Source organism: Natator depressus, chromosome 1 (genome assembly GCF_965152275.1).
Source record: "Natator depressus isolate rNatDep1 chromosome 1, rNatDep2.hap1, whole genome shotgun sequence".
Lineage (NCBI taxonomy): Eukaryota > Metazoa > Chordata > Testudines > Cheloniidae > Natator > Natator depressus.
In genome coordinates this window covers 25,123,988-25,136,572 of record NC_134234.1, presented here as the reverse complement: position 1 = coordinate 25,136,572, position 12,585 = coordinate 25,123,988, and the positions used below count along the sequence as shown (strand labels likewise).

At 42.0% G+C, this 12,585-nt stretch overlaps 1 protein-coding gene across 4 annotated transcripts in view; it reads right to left on the bottom strand.

Moving 5' to 3' along the window:
• The window catches only part of LOC141989589 (N-acetylated-alpha-linked acidic dipeptidase 2-like), a 54,058-nt gene extending 41,975 nt beyond the window's left edge, over positions 1-12,083 (bottom strand). For 3 of the 4 annotated variants that reach the window (XM_074956451.1, XM_074956457.1, XM_074956467.1), the window contains exons 1-7: positions 11,836-12,082; positions 9,794-9,905; positions 6,234-6,420; positions 3,395-3,496; positions 2,379-2,504; positions 1,137-1,323; positions 377-470 (exon numbers count right to left, since the gene is read on the bottom strand). In XM_074956451.1, the coding sequence (XP_074812552.1) occupies positions 377-470; positions 1,137-1,323; positions 2,379-2,504; positions 3,395-3,496; positions 6,234-6,420; positions 9,794-9,905; positions 11,836-11,917 (890 nt within the window). In that variant the 5' untranslated portion in view covers positions 11,918-12,082. Of the gene's footprint in view, positions 1-376; positions 471-1,136; positions 1,324-2,378; positions 2,505-3,394; positions 3,497-6,233; positions 6,421-9,793; positions 9,906-11,835 lie in introns of all 4 variants that reach the window. The other variant, XM_074956477.1, reaches the window with a different exon arrangement.
• Between the last annotated feature and the right edge of the window lie 502 nt (positions 12,084-12,585).

Sequence of the window (12,585 nt, the reverse complement as noted above, 5' to 3'; positions counted from 1 at the left end):
GTTTGTTAAGAGGGCCTGTAAATTAGCATAAACCCCATTAAAAGTGCTTAGAAATTTCGTAAGCTAAAATGAGCATAGAGTTAAAGCAGAGAGACTAATAAAATAAACTCCCAGTCTTGTATCCCTTCTGTGGCAAATCTACAGAATACACTTGTGCTCCAATTTGTCTTTCAGTAAAAGACTCATAGCCAACAGTGGTTTGTAATTCTGTAGCGTATGTTGCTACTATTATATCTGTGTGTGTGTGTGTGTGCGCGCGTGCTACACAAAAGTAATAAAAAGGGCATCAATTTTACTATCTTTTAATGTAAAAAAGGCTTTTTGCAGTGTGCACACGAATACCGAAGCTAAGTACAAAGGGTTGAAGTTTACCTACCGTAAAAATATTTCTGCATCATGATATCCAATGGGATGAACTGGGATTTTGGGAATTCCCACTCCCTCATCAACTTCAGACCTGAAGATGTATTCTGAGAAACCAAGAATATACTGGAATGTCAAATTTTGCTGTCCTCAGCACCTTGCCTTTTAATTGGAGTTGTTTTTGTAACAATTAAGAGTCCCACAGTCACATCTAGGATCAACGTATACTGATCCCTCCAGTCATCCAGCATCTTGTCACACATCAGGGATTAGTCCCACTGACTCCAGTGGCTACTGCTAGTTTAATGCAGAAATTTCACTCCATATAAACAGAAGTTTGCAGTGTTTTTCTACCTGGCATTTATGATCAGCAAAGAAATATACATCCAAGCAAGGTTATTACTCCTCTTTGATGGTAGGCAATAATCCAGTTTCAACTAGTCCTCTTGAGAAACATAGTTCCTTGCAAATCTCAATAAATCCTAATTCATTTCTACCGCATGGCCTATCCACATCTTGATTTACAAGTGCTGTAAAGCTTGGATCATATGCAGAGAGATACTGGCTGGAAACTATTTTTGCTTGAGGAAGGCCAGTTGGAATGATATGCAGGTAGAACCTATTCCACACTAGGAAAATAAACTCTTGCTGGAAATTCTCTTAAACAGCAAGTCTTTTTGCATGGATACGAAAAACAGTTTAATTGCTAGTGACGAGACCCTTTTCGATACCAGAAAGTGTCAGATGTTTAGAGCTACAAATCTGTCACTCACCTTTTGCTGGATAACCTGGCGTGAGAGGATCCCCTGCTCCATTCAGATTTAACACATTCCCACGCTGGACTCCCCCTCCAGGAAGGTTCCAGCCACTTGGATAAGGATCTACTCCAGGGGCGCAGTAGTCAGCAGGGTCTGAATACAGTATAATCCCTTTGGCTCCAGCTAATATGGCATTTTTAACCTGCAAAATGACTTGTTTTAAAAAATGTCAAAATGTTTGTATTTGGCTAAGACATTCCCGGGCTCTGCAACACGCCACCAATTGGGAGACTCTTCAGAACTCTCACGTGGCAGAGCTGGAATCACTGACCCAAGGGAAGCGTATGTCAAAGTGCAGCATGATCTCAAACAATGGGCATAAGACTGAATAAGGAGAACCAGGTGTTGTTCCCAGCATAACCAGTTTGCTGTATGACCTTAGACAAGTCATTTAACCTCTGTGACTCAGTTTCTCCAGCTGTCAAAATGGGATAATGATGCTTACCTCTTGAAAATGCTTTGAGATCTATGGCTGAAAGAGGCAGTAATGTTTACTGGTTGTATGGGCTATTAAATTCTGGGCCGGTTTGTTTACCTGCCTTGTCCTCAGGTTCGGCCGATCGCGGCTCCCAGTGGCCGCGATTCACTGCTCCAGACCAATGGGAGCTGCTGGAAGCGGTGGCCAGTCCTTCCCTTGGCCTGCGCTGCTTCCAGAAGCTCCCATTGGCCTGGAGCAGCGAACTGCAGCCACTGGGAGCCGTGATCGGCCGAACCTGCAGACGCGGCAGGTAAACAAACCGGCCCGGCCCACTAGGGGCTTTCCCTGCACAAGCAGCGGAACAAGTTTGGGAACCACTGCCCTAAACTAATCTCTTGCAAGCCCTTTCTGAGAAGTTTGCATTCATCTCAGTCAACGTTTCAGTATTCCAATACAGTCATCTCACTTTACTGTTTTGCCAGTCCCTGTTAATACACATGATAAGCACATACTGCAGGCCTGGTTTTTGGATCAGAGCTGGCTCCCGTCGCTCACTTGTTCTGGTTTACAGTAAAATAAGGAAAAATCTCTATTTGGAAGGAACTTCTGGCTTCTGAAGCAGGGAGTTAATGCTTAATCTGGCTCCCACTAACATCAATAACAACACTCCTATTGACAGCAATGTAAGGAGCCTCAGACCTTTAATTTACTAATCTAATTCTGATTTGAGATAGAGAGAGAAACAAACAAATGAACAAAAAAAACCCCACAACACTCACTTTGTTTCCTCTGAAGATTTTCCCATATCTGGCAATGACAATCTTTCCAGTACAATTAATTCCCATCTCTCGCTCTAGCTTGAAAAAATCTTCTGTGCGGCCATAGTTCACGTACACCAGATCTGCCTATCCGGGGAAGAAAGAAGGCCAGAAACTAGAAATTATACTGTCATAACCATTTGAAAGGATCTCTTTTTAGAATCATGCAACTTTATTTATTGAACATCTGTTATATAGTACTCAATATTTGCAGTTCTACAGTCTTGATCCAGCTCCCAGTGAAATTAATGGCAAAACTCTCCCAAATTATTTTTTAGAAAGGCTTGTTTCATTGATGAATTCTCTATATAATCCCACATTTAGAAGCATCCTCATTATCTGATGTTAAAAACTACAATACTAGATTGTTCTTCTGGCAAAGCATGTGCAAGCTGTTGATGGCATGAGTAAAGAAAAGAGAGCTATTCCTAACATGCTGTTGCACGAAAGGTAGACTTCCTATTTTACTTATTTCTGCCCACTCACGTGATGTGACATGTGTGGTGACTGTTGTCTGGGATTATCCATCATAGAAGAATCAATCAGATTAACTTTAGAGAGTGTGATCTTTCAGAACATGAGTGTGCTTCAGATTTATAACAAACAAGAGGGTTTACTCTTAATGAATAAAGCAGATAAAATCCAGACTACTTCCCCCGACCCCATCTCTTAGGTTTCCCCATTAGAAGGAACCATATAAGCCGTGACCTCACCCGGAAGTATCTTTCTAACTAGAAATAGCAATTTCTGATCTGAACAATTTTAGAGCATTTTTATTAAATGGGTAACTTCTAGACTTTACTCTGTACAATACATACTGTTGCTGTCCCTTAGGCTATAGCATAATGAAATTCAGTATTGTCACCTAACTGAGATCACTGTAAAAATATTTTAAGAAGTCAGAACAATATACCAACGGTAACTCTTTCCCAAAATATGATTTCAACCATCAGGACTCATAAGAATTGTTTTCTTACCTCTGGCACTCCTTGTGCTGAAAAAGCATTATATGGTGGCAGCACACCAGTAATGTTTTCATATCCCTGAGGGGGCAGCTCAAAGAAAGATGTATTGAAAATCTACCAAAAGAGCCAAGAAAAACAAACAGTTACTTTAGAAAAAGCTCTGGGTCAGATTCTTCCTCTGGGCAAGCTCAGTGAAGTCTTGGCACAATTTTGTGCACTAAATTTAGTTATTAAGAACAGTGTGCCATTTTATATAAAATATATTATCAGAAAAAGAAATCATGTATAACTTAAAATGAGAGAGGGATACATTGTTAGAACTTCATAACTGAACAAGAGTAGGAAGATAGACAGATAGGAAGATAGATGGATATTTTTGTGGGTGTAAGGTTTTATGAATCACTGCCTGAATCAAAACAGAAGAATAACTGAAGAGTGCTGAAAAGGGGTGATAATTAGAGACACCTAGTTTGTCCCTATTATTATGGAGACTTTTTGTAATTTAGTGGTTACACCCACTTAGACTATTGCTCCTTTCCTACTACTTCAGTAGCTGATCTACTCTCTGATTAGGTACAGTACCTTTTGTTACTACCCAAAATCGTCCCATATCTTTAGTGCCCATTCCACTCTTACTCACCCAGTAAGATACTACTCAATGTGAGTAAGGGTGGCAGGATAGGCTTTTACTTTGGATCTGATCATTATTATGTAAAAGAAAATCAATAAACGCTTACAAATAATAACTAATATTACAAGGGGTTCTGAAAAGATTTAATTTATTTTATTTATTTATTTATTTATGTATTTATTTAAACAAAAAAAAGTCCAGGAATTTTTCAGGATGGATTTTTTTGGGACTGGTTGTCCACTTGGCAGAACAGTGGGGTGTGCGTGTGCACACACTAAGGTCACAGAGTCAAGCACTGAAAAGTTAGGAAATACTAGATAACATGATCATGTAATTAAAGTCTGTATCATAATACATATGCATTATGGGAGTGAATTAAGGATTCTGGCATTTTCTAACTTTTCAATGCTTGACTCTGCAACCACAATAATGTTCTTTTAACGTATTTGTGTGTGTGTAATTTCATAGCTTGGAGGGGATAGTGCTCCAGTGGGCGCACACTGTCCTGCCCATTCACCCTAAACTTCACCCCTTCGGCCCCTCACCCTTCAGCCTATACCTGTCCTAGTCCTGCCTCTTCCCCACCCAAGCTCCTCATTCCAGTCCCATTCTCCTCACCTAGCCAGTCCCAGTTTCTGCTCCATAAGTTTCTCATTTCAATCCCCATTTCCATGCCAGCCACTTCTAGTCTCCTCCGTTTAGAGTTTCCATCCCAGTCTCCCTACACTCACAGTCTTCCCTTCCCTTCCTTAATTATCCCAGTCTCCTTGCCCAGTGCTTCTCCCACGCCCTGGTTCCTTGTTAATGCTGACTTCCCCTCCACCTCACTTGTTGCCAGTCCCAATCTTCCTCATCACCAGCTCCTCATCTCAGTCACCCCCCACCTTAGCTCCCAGTTCCAGTTTTCTCCACCCCACAGGCTCCTTTTCCCAATCTCCTCTCCCTGTCTCTGCCCTCGTCTGGCTCCTGTCCACTCTGCATTCCATTCAAGTGGCTTTCTTTTTTCCACTGTTGGGATGTCAGCAGAGGGAGCCCCGTGAGCACAGGGGAGACAGCTGCCCTACTCTCAGTCCTGGTGCCCAGTTTGCAGCAGCCCAAAGTCCTGGAAACTCCTGCTCAGCCCTAGGCTGGAGCATGCTCAATGCGTACAGAATCTTCAGGGAATTTAGCTGTGAAGCTCTACAAAGTAGCTACTGATCACGTGCAAACCCCAATTCTTCAGAGGTTTATAACTTGACCAAATTTGGATAGATTTTTCAGAGGGAGAACAAAAGGCACATCCCTGTCACAAAGGCAACCTCCCTGCCAAATTCCAAGTCTCTGCTCCAAAGCACGGGGACTACAGAGCTTCTTAGATAAAAGGCCATCAGAATTTAACGTGGGCAAAACTATATATTTTCCCCTAACCTCATTCTCAGAAACAGCTGTACTTGTTTGGCTGAAATTAAAAAAATAAATAAATAAAATTCAGTATGAGGCAGACATGTGGCATGGCAAATTTCAGATGGTTACAGTTTGGTAATGGTGTAAGTTACTGAAAAGAGGATCCTAGAATGGGAAGTGTTGGGCAACCTTAATAATGGCAGTGCTATCTCTGCCCCTCCTATAACAAATAAATTGGATAAACTAAGTTTTCACTTTATTTGCATGGTTACTCGATATTTCATATTATTTCCAAAATCTTAATTCTAGATGACTCATGTAGCCCCTGCATTGTATTATTGCATTCTGCAGAGGAGGTAGGCATGTAATGCATTCATTCATCATTACGTCTACTTCAGTGCACTAGGCACTTTGAGGAAGGAAGCCAGAAGAAAACCCCCCCCAAACATATGGAGTTGTCAAAACTGTACCTGAAAAGCAGTGAAATATTGGTATTCGATCTTGGGGTGGTGATGGCTTCGCCATACACAAAACCTGCCTTGTGCTTGGTTTGCTGCACAGCAAAACAAGGAGGGCGCAATAAGCCAGTGGATTCCTTTTTTGTGTTTGCAAGATGTAAGCAATCCCCACTGATCTGTCCTGGCAGAAACCATTTCTAAACATTAGTCCAAAAGGTTGGGTGATAAAACCCAGCAGCAGTGGATTTCCCTTTCTAATAAAAAGGCTTTTCATCAGATTATAAAACACAATGAAGATGCACAGGTGTGAGTGGGGGCAGAACTTGACCCCATTTCTTGAAAGAGCTAGTCTACATACAGTTGACTAAAATAAGATCACCTCATTCCCTTGATCATCAATAATTGAGACATAGTTGGGCTGAGTTTCATTTGGGTAGGAAAGGAGGACATCATAATGAACCAGCTCTGCTGAATCCAATCCAAATTCCTTCCACTGGGCTTGAATTTGTTTAGCAAGGTGAAGGTTCTGTTCTGTTCCTGCCAGGTGAGGAAACTTTGTAAACAAACTAAAATAAAACAGAGTCATGGGTAAGCAGAGAGTTCAGAAAAGCATTTGACAGAAGAGTCCAAGTAGGCTAATCTTCATAACACATGCAAGAAGTAAGTTGTTATGGTTAAGTCCCTTAGATGAAATGCTGAGCGGTACAACATAGTTACCAGAGCCTGGGGCAGGATAATGTGCAAAGAGATCTTTCCTGATGTGCTAAGATAAATCAGCTCAGCTTTTCACTCTGAGTAACAGGGGTTAGAGCACTCTCCTGAGAAGAGGGAGACAGCCTGCTCAAATCCTTTCTCCCCGTTTGGCAGAGAGGGGGGAATTGAACCTGGGTCTCCCATATCCCAGGTGAGTGCTCTAATCACTGGGATAAAAGATATAAAGTGGGTCACACCTCCACCTGCCAGATTTTCAATGGGGTTCCATTTGGGAGGCAGCCACTAATCACACCAACCAGATTGGGCTCTGCATGAAAATTAGGTGGACGAATGCATGTGTTCCCCCATTTGTGACTTGCTCTAAGGCTTAGGTGGGAGACAGTTGGCCGAACGCCTAGAGAGAGGCAGCAGCATGCATACCTAGAGGCAGAAACTTAGGTGCAAAGTGTATTTAGATGCCTACAGGTTTAGGTAGCAGTTTTGTGGATCACTGTGGAGACAAAACTGGGATTTAGGCACCTGAATCCAACATATAGGTGCCTAAATCTGGGGTTTAGTGCCTAAATATCTTTATGGATCTGGGGTTATAATTCCCAAACAAAAAACACATTAAATTAAGTTACATATAAATAATGTAGGGTTATCCTCCCAGTTAGGAGAATGTGAAGTAAATAGGGTAGAGACTAAATAATAATAATTTTGCTTTTGGCCTTGCTTTTAATTTGAAGAGGCTAAATAAGCAAGTAAGAGAATATAAGTGAAAGCACAAGACTGTACCCCTCCTCCCCACCCACCGAGCTGGTAGCCTTGAAGATAAGGGGCTAATCAAGCAAGAGGTTGCAATGGTTACCAAGTAGCTGGAGGGGAGGGGAGGGGAGGGTGTAAGGAGGAAATGCAGAGTCTGCAAGAGAGTAACCATGACCAAAAGAAACACCGCTCCTTACCTCTCCCTCAGGTAGAAAAGAGGTGGTCCTATCGACCCCAGACTCAGGACCCCCAGAACGGAACATGACCATATATTGGAAGGGCTGGTACCAGGGGAGTGGCACTACAAGTATAATTAAGTTTGCCAAGAAGAGTGGGGGAGAAGAGGGAGCTCCACCGATGTGCGAAGCAAAGGATTAGGAGAAGAAGGGGGTTCTATCAGCGTAGAGCACTGTAGCTGGGGGAGGGAAAAAGGAAAAGTCTACCGGCATATAAAGATAGTCCAACTGGTGTGAAGGGGTTCGGAATATGCTTGTTTATTTAGCCCCAATAAACTCACTGAATTGCCTGCAAACTGGACTCTGAACTCTTATTTTCCGGCAAACTGTGTTTGGGAACTGAGAGGGAGGAGGGAGCTGGACCCCTGCCAACACTCCCCCCCCCCCCCCCAAAAAAAAATAAAGCCAGAAACTTCAAAGTTAAATTTAAATTTAAAAGAAATCCGCATGTTAAGGTATAGAAATGCACCTAAACAGCCTTAACTTTGCCCCCTAATGGCTCCATTCAATAACCATACAATTATGGTTGTTGCATATTAACGCTTTTGGTCCCATATTAAAGTGATTTTTAAAGATACATTGGGGTTCACTTCATATGTTTTTTCTTGTGGTCTCACTCTCCTCCTTAGAGCAGGGATCCAATGGGTGCACAGTTAAGGTTATGTGATGTGGGAGGTATTACTTGTACCTCTGTATTTCCTGGTTTTCTGATGTTGAAGTTTTGCTTCTCCCACCCTGTGAGGACAGACTGAATAGCTTGAGGGAATGAGAGTGTGATGTGGAAGCCTTAATTTTGTATTTCTTTTACAACACCTTTATCATAGTCTTTGGATAGTGAATTAATGTAAAAATTTCTGCAGTTCCTGCTTTAAAGTGTACAGAAGGTGTTCTGGCATCATGAAAACAAGCAGACTAGATACGGATAATTCCCTGTGGCCCAGAGACTTCAGCATAATTACTGAGAAATTTCACACTGTTTTCAGTGTGTACATTTCCTAGACTTTTGTATGCTCTCTCTCTCTCAACTCTCTAATTTACTGTGAGAAACAAAAAACAAGACAGGGTCTATGTACTCTTTGCTCTCTAATTCATGTTAGAAGTGAAAGCACTTAGGTTTAAAATAAATAAAATAAAATAGAAACCAAATTAGTCATGAGTTGTATGGTGTCCTAGAGGCATCTTCACACTGTCAAATGCTGAATATCAACATATGTTACTAACCAACGTTGATTTATATTGGCTTTTGGGGATATTTTTGATTACATTATCCAAAAGTAAACATGTGCAAGAGTCATTGTTTTCATTTCCAGTGACATACATGACAGAAGTAAAGGCTACGGATGTGTCTTTTGCTCTTCATACATAGGGTTACCATACGTCCGTATTTTCCCAGACATGTCCAGCTTTTTGGTTCTTAAATCGCCATCCGTGAGGAGTTTTTAAATATCTAAAAATGTAACGTTAATATATTCCTACAAGATAAATTGCTTTCTACTTTACCCCAGCTAATTGGGTCACTGGGTGCTGAGATACAGAGATTAATGAATCACTAGCTATATTATTTATCATGTAATAGCTGTCCATCTGCAACGCATAAAACATTTTCCTTTTCTAAGGTATCTGTTCGAGACTAAAGCAAAGTTCTTTATTGATGTTAGGACTTAAATAATGTAAGATGCAGGGGGGAAATGTTAAACTAGCTGGAGTTCAGATAATGGAAAGGCTTTTGTATAAAAAAACCAGAGAACTTACAGAACTGCATAGATAACCTTAATAAAAGCAACATAACTAACAGCATGAATTTTTCAATAAGAAAATCATATTGTTCAAACCATAGATTTTTCAATGGTCTGCATGTAGATAAGTTTTGTCTACACAGTCTTGCAACGCTGTGTATTCCTTTAACATCTACATTTATATAGCAAGTATACAAAAAAAAACTTGTGTAAATAGAAATATTATATATATCACATCCTCTACTTTTCAAGCTTTATCAGTCTATTTGGGGAAAAGGACACTTTGGAGTACAATAATTTCTAAAAATTATTATTGGAAAAAACCATTAAAATGAGAGCATATGTTTTTTTCTTTTCTCAACATTGTGCACAAACCAAGTAATCCCAACACATAAAAGATATCATAATAGCACAGCCAACAAATGCTCTGCCATGGGGCTAATGTTACAACTTATGGCTTTTGTGGCTGATATAATTATTTGAAAACCAAAAAGGATAAAGCTTACCCAAGAAACTGCTTGATGTTTTCTGCTTTCATTTCAGCCACAAGTTTCTGTCTCACATTTTGATAGGCATCTGCTGAGCTAGTTGGTTTTTTAGTAGGTTTCATTAACCAGCCTGAAAAATATCATTAAAGTCTGATACTTACCAAGCCCTACAATGCTCAAGTATTTATGAATATGCTTAACTTTAAACACAAGTAATCCCATTAAAGTCAATGGAACTATTCACATGCTTACATTTTAGCAGATCCCTAAGTGTTTGCTGGACTGTGGCCTAAAATATAAAAGGAATTACAAAGTAAAATGTTTATTGTTACTGGATCATGATGAAATGACAAGTCACTCCTGTATTTATATGAGCACACATGATAAATATAGAATATCGTTTAACCAGATTCTTCTGTCAGCAGTTTTAGACCTGTAACTTGAATGGAGTACTACCAGTTCACAATGAGAGGAGAATCGGACCCATCATATTCACAGTGAACCTTTGCTGAACAGTGAGAGGGACTGACCCCTACCTGAATGAATTTGCTCAGGTATTTAATGTGAAGCATGTGCATGAGCATTTTCAGGATGAAAGCCTAGGATTCCATGACCTCCTGCCAGCCCCATAATAGTTATTAGGTGTTCAGCGGAGGAGGAGGAAAGTTAAAAGTATTTTCAAATACTGCATTGTCAAATACTGTCATTCCTTGCAAATGTTTGTGGTGTTGCTCCTCTGTAGCAGAAAACCCACATAAACATGGAAAATGACTTCAATGAAACTGAGAATCCACAACAGTGATGTCAAGTGCACAATGGAAAACTGAAAGAGACCCTTTCTCGCTAGCATCTTTCAGTAATAGTCGTCTTAAGTGTGTTCTGTAAAAAAGTTTCCTTTGAAAAAGAGCAGAAGTATTGTGTTGGTTTGTTTGTTTGAGATTGACCAGATCCTTTTAATGTTTAGCCTGATCAGTTTTAAGCATTTTAGGCCCTATATTGCAAGTGACTGTAAAGTCAGACCTCTGTGCCCATGCAAAGACCCACTGGAGTAAATGGGGATCCCATAGAAGTGCAGCAACCCACCTGTGAGTTGTCAGTTGACAGTCCCTTATTTCAAAACCCAAAGGTTCAGAGTTACTCAGACCTTAAACTCTATGATGGCAGCAAATGGAAGCCGCATCCCCACCTTTTACAATAAAACAAGGAGGAAAAGCACAACCCTCTGTAATTTCCAAACTGTTTTTCTTGAATCAGACAATCAGACTCCTTGTTAAGAAGCTACCAGTTCACCCAGTCAATTTAGCAGTAAACATGGATACACACACACACACACACACACATAAACCCTCACCCCAGTCATGCAGGTGGCTGGGAATGGAAGGAAAGGACAGCCTTTTTTTGAAACCCTCTAAGGAAGGTGAATATTTTGGAAGTCGCTGACAAGCAGTAAAATCCCTCTGGGTGCTATTCTTAACCTTCACACACACACAGGGTACGTTTCAGACAGTGTGTATGGTAACACCCATTGTTTCATGTTCTCTGTGTATATAAAATCTCCCCACTGTATTTTCCACTGCATGCATCCAATCAAGTGAGCTGTAGCTCACAAAAGCTTATGCTCAAATAAATTGGTTAGTCTCTAAGGTGCCAGAAGTACTCCTTTTCTCTTTACACAGGGTAGGGAAGTTTAAAGTGCAGATCTGGTAAATGTTTGAGAGATGGAAATAATAAAGGGGACTGTATGGTGGAGGATGGTGTGTGGAAGTGGAGGTATGTCTGTAGAATAGTCCCCGGGGAGTTGGGTGTGGAGGGCTGAGTGCCTAGGAGGTTATGTGCCTGTGGGGGAAAAGGGGTTGCATATATTTGAAGAGGGAGAGGAGAAGGAGACTATGCACTGGGGTGGGGAAGGAGCAGTGGGAGGGATGGGGTGTGTGTGTGGGTGTGTGTATGGGGAGGAGATGGGCTGTGTGTGTGTGTGAACAGTCTGTAAATCCCCGGTTCAATCCCTGGCTGAGCTCTGGGGTCCCAGCTGGTCTCCGCGCGGGGCGCTCCATACTCACCTCCCAGGAAGCCCAGCAGGAAGAGGGCCAGCAGCAGGGCGCAGCCCAGCCCGGTGCGCAGGGCGCCCTGCCTCCCGCCCATGGCTCCAGCCCCCAGGCACAGCGCGGGGCCAGGGCCCCTCTCCGCCCCCGCCGGGTCTCCCTGCTCCCCGCGAGTGGCGCCCTGGCCGAGCGAAGCACGAGCCCATGTGTGATGTGTCACGCTGGGAGCCGCGGCCCGCTGGGCCCGTCCCCTTTGGCAGGGAGCGGAGCTTGCCAAGCGAGGCCGAGCGGCAGGGCAGCTGCTCCACCAAGGGAGGCGCCAGGAGGAAAATCTTGTGCTTGCGTTGCGGGCTGTTTCTGTTATAAGGCTTAGCAGCAGCGTCTTTTATCCGAGACCCTCAATCTGCTCCCCACCAGCGGGGACGTAATCACCCCCATTTTACAGGTGGGGAAACTGAGGCACAGCGAGATTTAAATGATGCCCAAGGTTAGGCTGTTGTCAGCGGCAGCAGCAGGGATGCAACCTGGATCCCCTAAATCTCTGCCCCTGGTCCCTTGTAAGACTTTGAGGCAAATTTTATCCCTGTAAGGACATTTTAAGATAAAACAAGTGTTTTTCTTTTACACCCACAGATCATAAAATAGTAGCAAGAAAATATCTATATCTAAAATGGACCCAGAGCAACACAAAGGAGAGCAGTTGTTCTGAAGGACAATTTGTGACAATTCTCTCCCCTGCTTTTATTTAAAAGTTACTCTTTCTATATT